The following is a 19,253-nucleotide window of genomic DNA, read 5'->3' on the forward strand; positions in this document are numbered from 1 at the left end:
ATACAATCCAATGCCAGTATCATAATACTTTGTGTTAACATTTCACCCTTTGCTGTCTTTTTCTTTTTCCTATTGCACTTGAAGGCACTAGAAAACATCTCACTAGAAAACTTACCTTCACCAGATAGTATGAAATATGATCAATGCTTTGGGGAACACTACATATAAGGTTGAAAATAAGGTTTCCCAAACAGGGTTCCTGGGTGGCTCAGTGGGTTGAGTGTCTGCCTTCGGCTCAGGGCATGATCCCAAGGTTCTGGGATCGAGTCCTGAGTCCTGAGTCGGGCTCCCTGCTCAGCAGCGAGTCTGCTCCTCCCTCTCCCTTTGTCCTTCCCCCACTGCCACTCACGCTCTCAAATAAATAAGATCTTTTAAAAGAAAAAAAAAAAAAGTTTTCCAAACAGTTGTTTTGTTGGGTTGAACTGGTCTACCTTCCCACAACAGGATGGAGAAGTAAAGGTTTTGTGCACTGAATACTAAATGAACATCAGTACTGATTGAACTAAGGTCAACCATTCAATTAAGTAGTATATTTAATTTAAAAAATTATAAACATGGTCTTTTACTTTCAAATTTTACCTTGTCAGAAATGAATCAGTAATGTCCTAGTACTCATCACACCAAGGAATATTTTGTTAGTTATAAGGGTAAGCTGAATTCAACAACAGCAATAACAGCAACAAGTATATATATGTAATTAATCCATGTATTGAAGAAGCAAAGAATTAGATCATTCCTAATTTACTTATTCAGAAACCATTCAAATCAAACAGTTCATTTTCTATAGATTTATAATATTTTGCCCTCTACAGAACTAGAGAACGAAAAAAAAGGGGATTCTGCACCATCAGCCATAATATTTACAAAGATTCCTCATGCCTCCAGTTCTTTTTGAAAAACTTAAAAAAATACCTACTATAACACCTAGTTGCTTCAGCAGTCATTAAGATTTTAGTTCTGTTCCTTGAATTATCTTCCGAATCTTCTCAGCATCATTTTGTACAATTTTATTGGATGGATCAATCTTAAGTGCAGCTTCATAATCCTGTAGGCCTATATTTATATAGCAATGATGGTCAATAAAATTATTTTATAAATACTTGTGCTATCCAGATGATATTTTTTATAAAAATAACCACTAAGAACATGGTTCAGGACAAGGACCAGGTGTTCAATCAGATACTCCTTTTCACATACGTATCTCTATGTAGTATTTCTAAAAGATTGCAGAAATTTTTCAGTCATTTCAGGAATAATTACACTCATTACATTCAGGGTTCAGTAAGAAGCAGTTTTGGGTTTGCTTTTTTTTTTTTTTTAAGATTTTTAAATGTTATTTAAGTAATCTCTACACCCAATGTGGGGCTTGAACTCATGATCCCAAGATCAAGAGTTGCACACTCTTCGGATTGAGCCATCCAAGCATCCGAGAAGCAGTTATTTTAAATTCAAGTACAAATAAACTAACAGCTTAAACTCATTAAAGCATGAACAGACTGAATAAAACTCACATATAAAAAGGACATTTTTATTACCTCGATGAGAAAATAATAAATGACATCTTATTGAGAAATTCTAGATTAAAAAAAAATAATTTTGGTAGACTCAATCCATACTTAATATAATTCATAGACTACAGTTTGTGGTTTTTTTCTATAGTTGTCATATCTACAGAATTCCTTTGAGGATAACTGGTTTAAAAGGAAACCATTGTGGACTGTTTGTTAAATACATCCAGATGAGTCTAAGTCTTTACCAAAAGAAGCAGTGGGAAAATTTCTTTGAGAGTGAGGAAACTTGAGTTCTAAGTGCGACTGATTTGCCATATGCCACTTGAGGTAAATCACTTAACTTCTCCAAGCCTCCATTTTCTCATCTTTAAAATGAAAAGTACTTTTAGCGCAAAAACTCTATGATGCTACAATTTCTAAAGAATGCTTTCAAATGTTTCGTTCCTGTCTTGATAATTTTTATCTTCATGAAGCTGGATAAGAGACTTAAAAAAAAAAGGATGGGGCACATAAATCTAATTTGGATGCTTTGGTTAGAAAAGTCTCCTAAAAAATCTCAGAAACAAGTTTAAAAATGAACTCAGAAATAATAAAACCTTATAGACTTGCCCATTGCCTGGTAAGGCATCACCAAGGAGTATGCCTCTAGGCCTTGAAAAAAGCAAAGTTGACTGGTCCTCTGGGTAAGGAAGTATGGGAAGAGCATTAAAGATAAAACACTGACTACTACAAAGTCTTGCCTTTTGGAGCAACATGAGGAACTGCAAAAAGTCCCTAAATACATTAAACATGAAAAATAAATGTTATGGCTTCTATACACATGAGGCTGAAACAAAACTTAGTACAGTCTCACAAACCATAAGCAATGATCATACACTGTGGTAGATCAGTTGTTTCTCAGCTTGTGTGTGTGTGTGTGTGTGTCTGTCTGTCTGACCAAAGCAGTTCATTTTAAATTTCCATCATATCTTAAGTGACTCATTCATATCCTTTATCACACATCCTTCCATAGAAAAGTTGTCTGGATACTCTAGCATTTTCCTGGATGTAAACTTGTTGCTCACATCTTGTCTTAACTGCCTTCTACAAAAAAAATTTTTTAAACACTTCAAAATCATTTTTTGTCAGATAAACTGCAAAGAATATATTAAATGCTAAAAATACAAAACACTGGAGTCCTAAAAAGTTGTGATCTTAAATAACCCCATTGATACTTTTTTCAGAGAATAACTTGGAACATAAAACATTTCTATCAATTTCTTACCTTCTATGTACAATTCTAGTTGGCAGAATGCCGTCCCACGTCGTATATATGCCTTCATTCTTCCATTAGCATTGTCTGGAACAGGTGGTGTCAATAACTCCAGTGCCTTACAAAATAAAATAAGGGAAAGACAATTTCCTAATTTAAACTTGAGCAAAAACATGATAAAAACCTTAACTTTAAAACAAGCCTCAAGCCTCACCCAACAAAATTTTTGACTTAACTGGCACAGAAATTTATCAAATACTTATATTTGTTTTGAACGATTTAAAGAATTGTTCAGTTGTTCCTCTACAAGATTCATACCCTTTCTCCTAAAGTGATGATTTGGTTTATCATTTGAAACTTCTACAGCTTTATCTTTATTAGCAGGAATGATTAAAGAACATTGGAGGTCTTTATATTCACATTGGGTGATCCAGTTTATTCACTCATTCAATAAATATTTGTGCACAGCACTGTGCTAGTAAAAGGAAAACTGGATCATAAAAATATTGTCAGATCTCTTAATAGCTTAATGAGATCAAAGTATGAGGATCTGGTTATTTCCTTCATATTTTCAATCTCAAGGAGCCACATAAGAAATTTTGCATGTGATTTTCCCTTAAAACAGGTTATTCTGACATGGAAAAAAAAAAGAAAAAAACTAGAAGTTTAAGATAATGACATGAAATTAATAATGAAATCAGGATATACTAGGTTACTCTGAAAATTGGGAAATTATTTTAGAGCTATCCTCCTAATGTGCAAGTGGTAGTGACAATAAGAAAACCAAGTTTTCTTCCTTCAACCTTGCATTAAGTCGGCAAAACTTTAAGATAAAGGGTAAGCACAAACTGACAAGAAGTTGTGGACTTCAACTGATATACTAAGACAATATAGTGTGTCTTGGAGTCTCAAAAAAATACCAGTTTCTTGTCAATTCAAAAAGTCTTTTTTCAGTAAAAAAAAAAGCATAAGTAACAAGACAAAAGAAAAAAGATTAAGGGCATCATTTAAGCCAATAAAAAGAGGATAACAATTTTAAGGCACCATATATAAATAAATAGATAGATATACCTTAGAAGAATCTTCGATGGCCTTGTGTAAGTTTTTTAGTTTCAGGTGGCAAGCAGCCCGATTCAAGTACAATAGTGGAATCTTGTTATTTAGTCTTATGGCTAAGTTGTATGCATTAACAGCTGCCAAGTAGTTTTCTTTTGCAAACAATTCGCTAATGAGACAAAAAGAGAAAAGGAAAACAATGTAATGTTGAAATAGAAACACAGCAATACTATCTAATGATATTTGGCAGAGGAGACCGCTTACCTCCTTTTCTACTCCCTGTACAACGGACTCCGTCCCAAGGCTGCACCTACCCCACACTTCCTCCACGCACATCAGTGTGTCATCTGAATGGGACTGACCTCAACGCCACCTCCAAGGGTACTCATCTGTAATTTAAGCCAGTAAACATATTTCCACCCTCTTGACTACAATAACTGACTTGCGGAGAGCCCTATGACCTAAATTGGTCTATTCAGACTGAAGCCTATGACTTTGTTTCCAACGTTAGAGAATGAAAAATTGGGAAAACTCCTCTTGCCGGACACAAGTGAAGAAAGCACACGGCCCAAACTGTTGGTGACCATGTTTAACACAATGGGAACAGCCAGCACTAGAATAAAGCTGATACTACGGAATTATGAAAAGAATAAAAAGGCAGACAGAAACTGAGTCCTTAGTGATAATGGTTAAGCTGCTGGATCAAACTTTCCCTGAAATGCAACATACCTTTAGCTTTTTAGTTATATAAGCCAATAAATTCCTTTTAACATAGAGCCAGTTTAAATTGGTTTTTTTGGTTACTTGCAAACAGAAGCATCTAATAGATTAAATCTTCCAAAATTCTCTTCAAGTAGATGTACATAATTAAAGAATTTAGTTAAAATGTACAGTGTTTCTTTATTTTTACGTACAATTCTTAGAATTTTGAAAAATGTATAAACATAAGGAAAAGAGAAAATACCAAATATAAAAAGTACCATAGAACAATTTGTACTCGAAAATGGTACTGTATACTGTACCATTCTAGAACATGATGACATCAAAAGGAAAAGCACCCAGTAAATCATTAGTCAAAGGAAAGATGCCACTACTGTGACATCGAACCTAAGCCTGACTTGAGTTTAAAACAACCGCCACAAACTGGAAAAGCTAATTCTCCAGTAACAGTGTATGTTTCTAAAGTGCCTCCTCTCAGCTAGGAGGATATTTCTGAATGCAAGTAACAGACAGAATCCCAACTCAAACTGCTTTAAACAAGTAAGGAAATAAATGATCTCACATTTAAAACGTCCAGAGGGAAAGGCTCCATGCCCAAAGAAATCAGCGGCTTGAGGATGCTATCCTAAGGCCTAAGTTCCTTTCATTTCTGCGTCCTACTGTGCTCAGCAGCTACTTCAGCCTAGGGCTGGTTTTCCTCATGGGTGTAAGGTGGCTGCACAATTTCAGGTGCCATATTCAAGCACAATATTAGGAAAAAATGGGACAGTACCTTCTGGCATATGCTCCTTAAGGGCAAGAAAACCTTTCCCAGAAATCCTCCTGGTTCACCTCCTTTCCCATCTCACTGACCAAAAGTACCTACCCTTAAAAAAATATTTTCCCATAATAAAACCATCAGTCTCTCCCCCTCTCCCTCAATCTCTCTCCCCCTCGATTTCTCTCTCCCCACTTTATCCTTAGAACTACCTGTCGCTGTTTTGGGGCATTTAAGAAAATTCAACAATGTGATCATCTTTTCTTATTAAGAAATATGGAGATATACCATTTTTACAGAGTTGTTGTTGTTACTGCTGTTTTTACAAAGAAGTCTCTACCTTGTGCCAGGATTTCTGAAACCAGTCTCCTCCTATTGATGGACATTTAGAGTTTTTGTTTCCCAATACTTTGCTTTTATAAACACTATAATAAATATTTTTGTACATCTAGCTAAAAACAAAACGATACCACAAACAAAAAACCCCACCAACAGTGTAACGAAAACAAACGTGATTTGTTGGAGTCAATTAGAATTTATCCCGGGACTTGGGAGAGGGTCCCCTTCTAAGTCACATGGGTAAGTTCTACACACCAAAACAAAATAGGGTCTCAGCCAGTAAGGATAAAGGGAGACCATACATTTTGGCTAGATAACCTATAGTGTCTACTACAAGACTTTTTAAAAAATTGTGATAAAATATATATAACAAAATTTACCATTTTTAACCATCTTTAAATGTATAGTTTAGTGACATTAAGTCCATTTACATTGTTGTGCAGCTATCACCAATATCCATTCTCCAGAACTCTTCCATCTTCTGAAACTGAAACTCTGTACCCATTAAACATTAACTCCCCATTCCCTCCTATCTTTGACAATCACTATTCTATTTTCTGTTCTATGAATTTGACTGCCTCTAGGTACCTCAAATAAGTGGAATCATATTTCCTTTTGTAACTGGCTCATTTTACTTAGCATAATGTCTTCAAGGTTCAGCCATGTTATAGCACGTAACAAGAGTTTCTTCCTTTTAAAGGCTGAATACTATTCTATTGTATGGGTATACCACATTTTGTCTACCAAAATATCCATCAGTGGGCACCTGGGTTGCTTCTACCTCCGGGCGATTGTGAATAATGCTACCATGAACATAGGTGTACAAATACTATCTGTTTGTGTCCCTGCTTTCAATTCCTTTGTGTATATACCCTGAAGTGGGATTGCTGGATCATATGGTAATTCTATTTTTAATTTTTTGAGGAGCATCCATACTGTGTACCATCTTACATTCCCTTCAACAATGTTCAAGGGTTCTAATTTGTCCATATCCTCAACGAGACTTGTTATTTCACGGGTTTTTTTATAACAGCCATTGTAATGTGTGTAAAGTAGTATCCCATTATGATTTTGATTTGCATTCTCCAAATAATTGCTGATATTCAACATCTTTTCATGTACTTTTGCCATTTGTATATCTCCTTAAAGAAATGTCTATTTAAGTCCTTTGCCTACTTTTTATTTTTATTTTTTAATTTTCTTTGCCTACTTTTTAAAAAGGTTGTTTTTTAACTGTTGAGTTGCGGAACTTTTTTTTTTTTTTTTTTTTAAGATTTATTTATTTGAGGGAGGGGCCAGAGGGAGACGGAGAGAGAAACCCATGCAGACTCTGCCCTGAGTATGAACCCGACACGGGACTTGATCTCACAACCCTGAGATCAGACCGGAGCCAAAACCAAGAGTGGGGTGCTCAACTGACTATACCACCCAGGGGCCCCACAGAAGTTCTTTATATACAGCCCGGATATTAACCCGTTATTAGATATATGATTTGCAAATATTTTCTCCATTCCATGGGTTGTCTTTTCACTCTGTTAATAGTGTCCTTCATGCACAAAAGCTTTTAATTTTTATACATTTCAATTAACCTATTTTTCTTTTGTTGTCTGTACTTTTTAAATTTTTTTTTTTATTTTAGAGAGAAAGAGAGAGAGAATGCATGTGAGCAGGGACGGGGAAGGGCTGAGGGGGAGGGAGAGATAAAATCTCAAGCAACTCCCTGCTGAGCACAGAGCCCCACTTAAGGCTCTATCTCATGACCCTGAGATTATGACCTGAGCCAAAATCAAGAGTCAGACACTTAACCAACTGAGCCATCTACGCACCCCAATACTTTTGGTGTCACACCCAGGAAATATTGCCAAATTCAATGTGACAATGTGCTCTGTGTTTTTATTCTAAGAATTTTATAATTTTAGCTCTTATGTTTAGGTGTTTGATATATTTTGAGTCAATTTTTGTATAAGGTGTTAAGTAAGGGTCCAACTTCATTCTCTTTTATATGAATTTCCAGTTTTCCTACCACCATGTGTTAAAAAGACTATCCTTTCTACATTGAATAATTGTTGACAATCATTTGATCATAGAAGAGAGGGCTGTTTCTGGACCCCATCTATTCCATTGGTCTATTTGTCTGTACAAATCTTATATTAACATACACATTGGAAGAACAGTTCCATTTTGGGGACACCTGGGTGGCTTAGTCGGTTAAGCGTCTATCTTGATTTCGGCTCAGGTCATGATCTCAGCGTTGTGGGACTGAGCCCACAGCAGGCTCCACACTGGGCATGGAGCCTGCCTCAGATTCTCTCTTCTCTCCCTCTGCCCCTTCCCGCTCTAAAAAAAATAAAAAATTAAATAAAAAATTAAAAAAATAAATGAAGAACGGGTCCATTTTTCATCTTTAACATAAGTTTGTAGTTTTGTAACAGTTTTATCAGAAAAATTCTCCCACATTCTAAGGGAAGACGAGTTTACAATGAGCATTATTAAAAGAACCTCTATAGAAGACATAATAGCAAGAAATATAAGTATTAAAATATTTTTAATGTTTACATATACGTATTAAAATATAAATCCAAAAGAACACTACATTCTTTTAAGTTCAATGCCACCGCAAACATCCAAAAATCTGCTTTATGGCTTTCGGAATGATTTTGGACTTGGAAATAGCCAAATTTCAAAAGGAAAGGGAAAAAAAATTAAACCTGTAACTAAAGGGCAGAAACCTTTGAACACCAAATTTAAATAGAGAAGTTAATAACCATGAAGTCTCCCCTAATGTTCCAAATAAGGCAATGTCAATGAAAAAAATTATGCAAAAGTACTCATTAATTCAACACATACTGAGTACTTATTATACTGTATGTACAGTGAGAACAAAAGAGACATGGACAATTGCAAACAGTCCTGTCATTTTTATGATGGCTGACTGGTGTGCCTTTATAAAGGAAGAAACATCCTGATTCGCAATGGCCAAAATGGCCAGAGATTTTTGTATAAGAGTTGAACGTGGGAGAAGCGACCAGAGGCAGGACTGCTAGGAAAGAAGCACTGAAGAGAAGAAAAGGGCAGAAGAAAGCCAGGAGAAACCAGAAGTGTAGGGCTTAGACACGGCATAGCGGCGGAAGCAACGCACGTTCCAACAGAAGACAGAATAGCTCTGTTGTGTGGGCGGTAAGAACTGTAACAGCCACCTGCCCCTGAAAGGACTTTTAAAGTCCTTGTCTCTTTCAGCATCTCATGGTTCAGCAGAGAAAACATTCTTGGGTATCTCGAGAGCTTCTAAAGCTGCGTATCGCACGCCTTAGTGAAGGTACGTCAAGCAGTACAATGGAGCACTCACAATGCAAACAGGAAGAGGAAACTACACACTAAACAAAATGACAAGTTAGGCTATAGCAGGTACTGCATTGCAACAGAATATTATGGGCTATAAAATGCATACAAACAAGCAACTGAACAGAATGATAATTACCTCAAAGAAGTCATCTTAGAATATGGATTCTAAACTTCTTTGAGTCAGGCAAAAGGTAGTAGTATAAGAAAACTGTCTTATCTCCAGAAACAGAGTTTTTAAAATGCAGCAGAGCAAGGCGGATTTGGCAGATCTGTCCTGAAAGTAGGCAGGTGCAAAGGGCTGCTGGGAGATGATTCCCCGTGGGAATCTTATGTTCATGCATGTCTTACGTCAGATGCACAGACAGCTTTTAATTGGGACAATCTTTTCAAAGATGTCTGCATAGCACACCGCTTTGGAAAACAGAGTAGTGTCTTCCTTTGGGGCAAAGAACAGATTTATCTGCTGTTCAGTTTGAAAAAGATATCATCTCCTTGTGGGGCAAAAGTTGAACGTGCTTGCTTACAATCGTCTTACAAAAAATTGTGTTCCTTGGGCGCACCTGGGTGGCTCAGTCAGTTAAGCATCCAATTCTTGATTTTGGTTCAGGTCATGATCTTGGGGTCCTGGGACTGAGCCCCATGTTGGGCTCCTGCTCAGCGCAGAGTCTCCTTGTCCCTCTCCCTCCCGCATTTCTCCTCCCACCCTCCCCCTCCCCTATTCTCTCACACACCCACTCTCTCTCTCTAATATAAGAAAAAGTAAATAAAAGAAATTGTGTTCCTTAAGTATGGTGTTCTGAGCTGTGGTTCAAACCTGGGCCTGCCTTAGCACTGGCCTTGTGGGACTGGAGGGGCAAAGGGAAACGGACATGAAGCTCATACCACTTGCTGCGCCTTAAATAATAGTCTTTTGTCTCTGACCCATGAGTATCCTGTCTTCTTCCCCATATTCATGAAACTGTGTAGGCTAACCCTTCACAATTCTTGCCAGGGCATGGACCCAAACCTAACAATTAGAAAGAAATTCAGTTTGGCAAGTAGAATTGTATACTGTGTTGGGAGGAGATGGCCAAGAATCAGCAGCCAAAAAGTCCAACATGAAGTAAAAGGACATCCAGACAGGCATAGAGAATACAACCACAGAACATACCCAAATAACAAGCAGAAATATAGACTGGCAGACAAGGTCAGCAGGGTCCTATAAACAAAGCTGGGGTTCAGAAGTAGAATTAGCCAGGTAGCAAAAGGAAAAGCAAAAGCAAAGCAGATCCTCAATCTTAAAAGGACTGGGGTATTAGGCAGGCTACAAAATCTGACACTTAGGCCAAAAGAATAAAAAGAAAATTCAGGGGGCACCTGGGTGGCTCAGTCGGTTAAGCATCCGACTCTTGATTGCAGCTCAGGTCTTGATCTCAGCATCGTGAGTTCAAGCCCCACGGACAAAGAAAAGAAAAGAAAATTCAGACATAAGAACTAGGGTAGACAATGATTTTATGTAATAATAGCAATATGATGCTGGGAGCTAGATTGTAGAACAATATATCCTTAATTCCCTCCTATGTAACATTAGACTTTGCTGTACAGTAAGGTAGGCAGAAGGGATTCAAGTGGCCCTAGGGTGGGAAAAGAAGGAATTTAAGTCTGAAGTTAAGACAGGGTCCAAAAAAACTTATGCTAAAAATCAAGCGCAGGGCAATGGCAGTGACACAGAACAATGGTCCATTTACTTTATGTGATTACAAGTGCCTAGAAGGGTAGCTCTTAAAGTTATTTACAGATTCTGAGTCATGTAAGCCTGTAAAATAACATCATACCATGCACATGTCTAAATGAGAGCATCTGGACTCTGTTTTATATGAGAAGTTCTCAGTAAAAAGCTGTCTGGTACATAAGGTTAATTGGAAAAGGTAAAATGCTTTCAGGAGCAAATGAAATTACCTAAGCTTACGTATTTTCCCAAAAGGTAGAGATTTGGCATTTAAAACTAAGACACAGCAGTGGAAGGGGCGGTAGAGAAAAATGAAAAAGCTATTGCTCTTTTGAAAGGTTTGCCCACCTCTACCCTTTTGCGAAGCAAGTGGCCCGCGTGTTTTAGCATAGTAAGCACGGTCGGACTGTTTTGGCCTGTGTAAATCTAGAGGGCTCTCACGAAACAAAGCCTCTCGAGATGACAGTGTTTCATCCTTTGGCTTAAATTCAACACACTACTTCTCAATCAGTTCTATTATATCTATTTCTATCTTTTGTACTGCATTACATTGCTAGCGAGGATACAGTTCTAACAAGTCTTACCTTTCCTTTTATCTATTTGTTCTTGGCACCATGATGAACCGTACTCTGCTCTACTTCTCTGGGTGTTACTAGTTACTAAGTTTTCTCCCATCTCTCCTCATTTTCAACTCTCTGATTTTGCTTCTCTTTCTTTTTCTATCTAATTGGAGCTAGTACGGCAAAATGGTATATAAACAAGAGACTAAAAGTAATGACAATCTACCATGTCTGACTGCTGCGAGGTATACTTTTGCACTAGGGTTGCTGCCAAGTCATTGTTTTTGCCAGCAGTCGGTTTTATTTCTATGTTTTAATTCTTGTAATTTTTAATTTTCACACACACACACACACACACACACACACACACACACTTGCTGCATTTGTCAGTCAAAATTCCAACCCTGGCTCAACAATTTCATCTGCCCTTTCTACTTTTTTTTTTTTTAAGATTTTATTTATTTATTTGAAAGAGAGAGCAAGCAGGAGCAGGAGGAGGGGCAGAGGGAGAAGCAGACTCTCTGCTGGGCAGGGAGCCTGACTCTGGGCTCGATCCCAGGACCCCGGAATCATGACCTGAGCCGAAGGCAGACGCTTAACCAACGGAGCCACCCATGTGCCCCAGCATTTTCTAGTCTTAAAACCAAATCACATCTTTAGTGTATCAGAAATAAGACCAGACCAACACCGCCAAGGACCTTTAGCCAGTCCCAGCATCATAACGCCTGTACCAAAGGACTGTCTCACCAGGTCAATCAATCGTTTTATCTTTGAGCACTGATCTAAAAGCGCACTTCTCCCTTGTCTTCATGTTGCTGGCCTTTCCCAGTCCCATCCCCCCGCTACTCTTTCATATATATATATATAAATATATATATATTAATATATATATAAATATATATATATTAATATATATATAAATATATATTAATATATATATAAATATATATATTAATATATATATAAATATATATTAATATATATATAAATATATATTAATATATATATAAATATATATATATATTAATATATATAAATATATATATTAATATATATATAAATATATATATATTAATATATATATAAATATATATATTAATATATATATAAATATATATATATATTAATATATATATATATATTTTAAGTAATCTCCATGCCCACTGTGAGGCTTGAACTCAAGACCCTGAGATCAAGAGTCCCATGCTCTACCGACTGAGCCAGCCAGGTGCTCCTCCTTTGTACTTTGTTATTCCTAGTTCTGCCATAATAGACTCCACCTTCCAGTCCCTCACCATACCCTCAACTTTTCCACAAAATCCTTTCTAAAATAAACCTGGCTCTGCCCTGAGGGCAGTTCTAATCTCTACCACCCTCTCCACTAAATACCCGTCCACCCAACTCCCCACATTAGTGATTTAGGGTAGGTGGAACTGCAGGAACTGGCATTGTCCAGGCTCTCTCCTGCTAGATCTAAGCTGTAACTCTCTCTTTATCTAGAAGTCCTTATCCTTTGGGACTCCTAACATCTTTGCCCTGTAGCCTTCACTCTTCTCATATTTATTAAGGGCTTTGAAACCTGGTTCTCAGAATCTGTCTCAATCCCAACTTTTGCCATGATTCCAGAAGATTCTAAGATTTGTGTATATGACCCATTTATCAATTTATTCTTGAAATACCTGGAACTCCTTAACTCAGCGTATCTTCCATTCAACTGTACTTTTGCTACCCACTCTCAGGGTCACGCACTGGCCTCCATCATCACCTGAACTGCACTACCTTAGAAATATCAAACTCTAGAATCCCAGCCACTGATCAGAACTTTCTACTCTACCAATTTGCCCTTTATACTAAATCTTCAGTCTTACAATGCCATCTAATTTCTTAATTGCTCCATTTTCTCTTAGTCCACTGGGCCCCTCATGGCATTTCTTCCTTTCTAACACAGCCTGGACTTCATGGCTAAATATCTGAGCTCTTTTTCCATAAGCAATCTGGTCCCTTGCACTACTAGTTTTTTACTGTACTTGTCAGATAAAACTCCCACTCTGGCCCAAAGATCTATTCTTAAATCCAAAAGACTAAACACTATAGGAGATAAATCACACAACTGTACTGACATCTCTATAAATTCATGTTCTCCAACTGGCAGGGCCAACAGTATTCACTAATCAATTTCCCTTATCTAGGTCCATACTTGGCTTCACTTTCTTTCCTCCAATCTCAGAAAATGAAGTATCTCTGTCTACTCCAAGTCAATCTGTCAACATTTTCTAAAGCAAAGTAATCAATCCAACAGGACAGCCTACTCAGCTTTGCTCACTTCAGCATTCTCGGATTGCAAGGAGGAGCAATTCATAACCAAACCACACAGACTGCTTTCGTAACTGGAATGAAAGGACAGGAAGTGGATTTTATTCATCTGTGAGAAGTATAGAGCAGTAGGTAGAATAGAAGCTCTGTAATAGTATCAACCTGGAATTGAATCCTGGTTTTACTCATTAACCATCACTTTAGCCATGTTTTCTTAACCTCTCTAGCCCTGTTTTCCACATTTGTAAGAAGGGGATAAAAATAATAATATCCAACTAGTCACATTGTTACAGGAATTAAGTGAGCTCTTTTGTGTACAGCTGCTAGCTTCTCAATAAACATTTGTTAAATAGTGCAAAAGTAGTAGGTCCTACCCAACTATAGTTGTGAGGATTTAATGAGATAGTATAAACACACAAAAGCTCTTATAAACCAACACAAGCTATCAACATATTAACTGTGATCCTGACAATGGCAGCTTAGAGATAAGCAAATGCAATTAAAGAAATGACTTAGAATGTTAGAGCTGGGGAGCAGCACAAGCAGTTGGCCAAGTAGACTGGGTGAAAAACAAGAGGGACTTTCATTTAGTATGTGCTGTGTAAATTTCTTCCCCCCAAAATATTTGTTATTACAAAATTTTAAATTGAATGCAACTTTTAAAAAGAGGAAAAGCAAAACAAAATCAAGACAATCCAACCATTCTTGGCTTTCACCCAATTTTCTCCACTCTGCTCAGAGAGATTTCAATCGTCTCTTTCTCTTGTCTCCAAAGCTATTCAAATCTTTTATATATTTGTGGTGTTAAGGAAACACCACAAAACAAAAACTCTTTAAATTTTCTACTCCATTGGCTTCTGGGAGTATTTTTGTGTACTCCATTCTTTTGCAAGACCTTTAAATGTCCGTAGGTCGAGGAGTGTTCTTCTCAGGCCACTACTCTGGTCTGCACACTCTGTGGATATCTCAACTACATTTTTACTTTTATAAATTTAACTACAATATAAATGCTGATAACCTCCAAATCTATTTCTACAGTGCTGACTTCTCTGGGTTCGAACTTGCTGGACAGTGTCACCCAGACTGGCCCAGAGACATCTTAAACTCAACATATTAAAAACTGAACTTCACCTCCATTCTCTCCTGACTGGTCCCTCACCTTGTATTCTCTAATTTAGCTGGTGGCATCACGCAATCAATCATTCAAACTAGAAACTGGGAACTCCTTCCTCTCATTCCCGAAAAATCAATCAAGAAGTTCTGCCTATTTTACCTCCTAAATATTTTCAAGTTGCCCTCCTCTCCACCCCTACAACAACACCTATAACAAGGCCAGTTCAAGGCCTTCGCCATATTTTCTGCAACACAGTTTCCCCCCTTACCTTATAGAATAAAATCTAAAAAAAGGAAGATTCTTAAATATGGTGAACAAACTGGTAGCAGCCAGAGGGAAGGTGGGTAGAGGGGTGGGTGAAATAGGTGAAGGGGATTAAAAATAAAATTTTCATTGATAAGTACTGAGTAACATACAGAAATGTTGAATAGTTATATTGCACACCTGAAACTAATATAACACTCTATGTTAATTATATGCAAATTAAAAAATAAGTTTAAAAAAAAGAATCTTAACCAAGCACACAAGGCCCCTGATGATTTTTCTAGGTTCATTCGTCATTACTTGTAGCCTCAAATTTTATGTTTTAGCAAAAAATAAACCACACATCATTCCTGACCTATATATCACACTATTTCTTGTCTCTTGAGCTTTTGTTCATATTGTGTCCAATACCTGAAATGAATGCCTTTCTTTCCCTTTCTCTGGAAACTCCTACTTATCATTAAGAGGAGCTCAGGTGCTACATTCTCTATGAAGCTTTTTCTGAACCTACATTCCTCCCTTTAAGGGTAGGTGTCCCTTTTCTGTATTTTCATTTTACCTTGTTCTTTTCTAGTATTGTATTTCCCACACAGTATCACAACTATTTGTGTATGTCTGTCTCCTCCACTGAGCTTTGTAGCTCAGAGCCTAGCCTACAGTCTGGTAAATAGCAAGCAATCAATAGATGTTTATTTAATGGTTGAATAAATGGAGAAGAAGGGAGCAAAGGAGAGAGGGAAGAAGAGAAAGAGGAGAAAGGATCATGTAAGGTTTTAATGTTGGAAGTAAGAGAAACCAACCTGTCAGGCCCAGGCCTCTGACTTTCAGAAAAACTGTCACTTCAGCTCAATTCCACATATCAATCCCTGGTGTAACAGACAAGAGAGAAGACCAAGAAAGAACAGAGGAAAGATAAGAAAGGAAAAATATAGACATGTGGTAGATAGGTAATAGAAACCTTTCCCTCAGCCAAAAGCAGTCCATATCCTAATCCTCAGAACCTGTGACTATGCCACCTAACATGGCAGGAAGGATTCCACAGATGTGCCTAAATTAAGGTCTTGAGGGGGGAGATTATGCAAATGAGACTAATGTAACCACAAGGATCCTTATAAAAGAAAGAGGGAAGCAGGAGAGTCAGAGAAGGAGATGGCATTATGGAAGCAGAGGTCAGAGTGATGCAATTGCTGGCTGGAGGCCACAAGCCAAGCAATATAGGCAGCCTAAAAACTAGAAAATGAAGGGAAATAGATTCTTCCCTACAGACTCTAGAAGGAACACAACTGATACCTTGATTTTAAGCCAGTGAAACCCATTTTGAACTTCTGACTTCTAAAACTGTAAGATAATAAATTTGTGATATTTTAAGCCATTAAGTTTATGGTAGATTGTTATGGCAACAACAGAAAAATAATATAAAAGTGTATATAATGAAATATAACAAGTAACATCCACAACTGCCTCAAAATACAAATTCAAATTTGATACATTCATAATGTATCAAAATTCACTGGTTTTGATAATTGTATAAAAATATACAGAGCAATATGTGAATAAATCAAAGGATTTCCTGGTTATAAAATGATAATTTATAAGATAATTCGGTAATCTTTTAAAGCTGGAGATGAATAATCAAAGCTCTAATTTCTAAAAAACACACTTCTTCTTTTTTTTTAGAGGGGAGTTTTTTTTAAGGGGGAGTGAGAGGGAGAGAGGAGAGAATCAAGCAGACTTCATGCCCAGTGAGGAGCCTGACACAGGGCTCAATCTCACAGCCCTGAGATCATGACCTGAGCCAAAATCAAGAGTCGGATGCTCAACAGACTGAGCCACCCAGGCACCCCTAAATAACACATTTCTAAGGGAAATATTAGGAAGAACTTATGCTAAATGTGATTTTAAAAGGAATTTTTAATAAGTAACCCAAGAGATGTCATATATTTCATTTCTGTGACATTTAAATACAAAAACAAATAAAAATAAGAGCCTTGTTCTATGATCTGACTTTTTAAAATAAGGAAGCCCTACCTACTTAATTTGCTTATTTGCATTATCTTTCCCCAACAACACACATAAGCACTTATGTCAAGATATCTTGAAAATGTAGTAAGTACTAATGTACACCTAATTTATTATAAATCTCATAGCCAGAGTTCAAACAACTTACTTTCCTTTGTCCTTCAGCCATTCTGGGTTCTTTTCTTCTTCTTTTAAATCAGAAAGTTCAGGAATATCAGTATTCAGTGCTCTTCGTGCCTCTGCTTGTTTGTGTAACCACTGAAATCAGAGAATAAAGTCTAATGAAGGACACAAAAGTCTTAATACGGGGCGCCTGGGTGGCTCAGTCATTAAGCGTCTGCCTTCGGCTCAGGGCGTTATCCTAGGGTCCTGGGATCGAGCCCCTCATCAGGCTTCCTACTCTGCTGGGAGCCTGCTTCTTCCTCTCCCACTCCTCCTACTTGTGTTCCCTCTCTCGCTGGCTGTCTTTCTCTCTCTGTCAAATAAATAAATAAAATCTTTAAAAAAAAAAAAAAAGAGGAAGAAACCAGAGTACAGCTCTCCTTCCACCACTCCCCGCACCCTGATCTTGGACTTGCCAGCCTCCAGAACTTTGAGAAATGTCTGTTGTTTAAACCAGCCAGTGTAGGGTATTTTGTTACAGCAGTCTGAGTAGACTAATACGCTATTTGATAACGTGATTTTAAACTTCCAATTTTTATCCTTTTCAAAAGTTTAATGTTATTAGCTGGTAAAGATCAAGTGTATAAAAATTTCTAGTTCAAATTTCATACAAATTTCTGGAATTCATGTGATTATTATTTTACTTTTCTTGTTTATATTTGTTTTTCTATAATGAAAAAATATAAATGACTTTTAAATAATTATAATCTTATAATTCTAGAGATAATTTTACAAATAATAAAATTTAGAATATATTGTTTAATAATAAGAAAATAGTTAATATTTTTTAAAGATTTTGTTTATTTATTTGAGAGTGAGAAAGGGAAAGAGCACAGAGGCAGAGAGAGAAGCAGACTCCCTGATGAGCAGAGAGCCTGACTCCGGGCTCAATCTCAGGACCCCGAGATCATGACCTGAGCCGAAGGCAGCTGCTTAACTGACTGAGCCACCCAGGTGCCCCCAAAATAGTTAATATCTATAAATTGTCATCATTTCTTAAAGATCTTCAATTACTTCCACAACTTTTTAATTGTGAGAGGCAACAATTAACACCTTGTAGTAAAAAAAAAAAATGCAATTCTTAGTGCCTATATAACTAAAGATACAAAATTCAAAATCCCAGGGCCCAAGGATTTATAAATGAATGAGAGATATTCTAGAATGTCACATTAGAAATACCTGATGATAATAATAATAATTAGTTGTAATAATATATTAACAATAAATGTCCAAATCCCTTACCAAACACATACTGATCCCTTACCAAAACACAAGTTTACAAATCTAATATAGCAAATGATGTATTTGATAAAATAGGTGGCAAGTGTAACAGTTTATCTCCTGGAATAAGCGATAATAGTGCATACTAAGTCAGTGTTCTCTCATCAGCGTTCTGGAGACAAAAAAAATTCTGCACATTATTTTTTTCTCAAAAGGAAATACTAAAATATATTCAAGAAGTAATATCTTAAGTGTAATGAATACTTAAGAAATTCAAAACTCAGTATTAGTTTTAATAGATGAAATTAAAAATAAACTATTTTCATTTGTGATCATTGTAACTAACAGCAAGTATATGTACCTCCTCTTCTTCTGCTACTTGTGATTCTCGGAGAGCAGTTGGAAATACTCGAGGGGTAAAGTTGATTTTAATACTGCCAATGGAGCGAGGAGCAGGAATACTGTCTTCCTTTAATTTCTCCAAAAACATATTTTCTGAATTTCTTCCTTGAAAAGCAATATTAGCAAGTGAGTTATCTTTCTCTTTTTCTAGATAACAATCAAGCTGACTTTTACAGTAATTACACATCAAAGCTACTGCTAAAATCCTATACAAATAAACCAAAGATAACTTCTGCTAGAAGGGATGTAAAATCCATCATCAAAAGTGTGGCAGCTAGTTATCTCGTCTTTAATCAATGACCCCCTATTTTTCTAGGATTCTCTCTGTTAAAAAACACAGTGTTTAATTTACGTTCAGTCTAGGGAAGGGCACTCTGAGCGATTCTACATCCACTTTAGAAAGCCATCATTACCAATAACACTACCTCTATTTCCTTTAAGCTCCCACAGCAATATCTTCTATAAGCTTCCTTGTGACAGTATTTTTCAGCCATCAGAGATAGCTAATGAGAA

At 36.8% G+C, this 19,253-nt stretch overlaps 1 protein-coding gene across 3 annotated transcripts in view; it reads right to left on the minus strand.

Annotated features, from left to right (window-relative positions):
• Positions 1–369: 369 nt before the first annotated feature.
• Positions 370–19,253, minus strand: part of DNAAF4 (dynein axonemal assembly factor 4) — a 78,856-nt gene continuing 59,972 nt past the window's right edge. For all 3 annotated transcript variants that reach the window (XM_087859231.1, XM_045812058.2, XM_087859230.1), the window contains 5 exons: positions 18,700–18,845; positions 17,104–17,213; positions 3,835–3,988; positions 2,776–2,881; positions 370–1,053 (listed from right to left, as the gene is read on the minus strand). In XM_087859231.1, coding sequence (XP_087715357.1) covers positions 944–1,053; positions 2,776–2,881; positions 3,835–3,988; positions 17,104–17,213; positions 18,700–18,845 — 626 coding nt within the window. In that variant the 3' untranslated portion in view covers positions 370–943. The remainder of the gene's footprint in view (positions 1,054–2,775; positions 2,882–3,834; positions 3,989–17,103; positions 17,214–18,699; positions 18,846–19,253) is intronic.

The sequence above is a fragment of the Ursus americanus genome, chromosome 36 (assembly GCF_024610735.1).
Source record: "Ursus americanus isolate L20-20 chromosome 36, mUrsAme1.1.p, whole genome shotgun sequence".
Taxonomy (NCBI): domain Eukaryota; kingdom Metazoa; phylum Chordata; class Mammalia; order Carnivora; family Ursidae; genus Ursus; species Ursus americanus.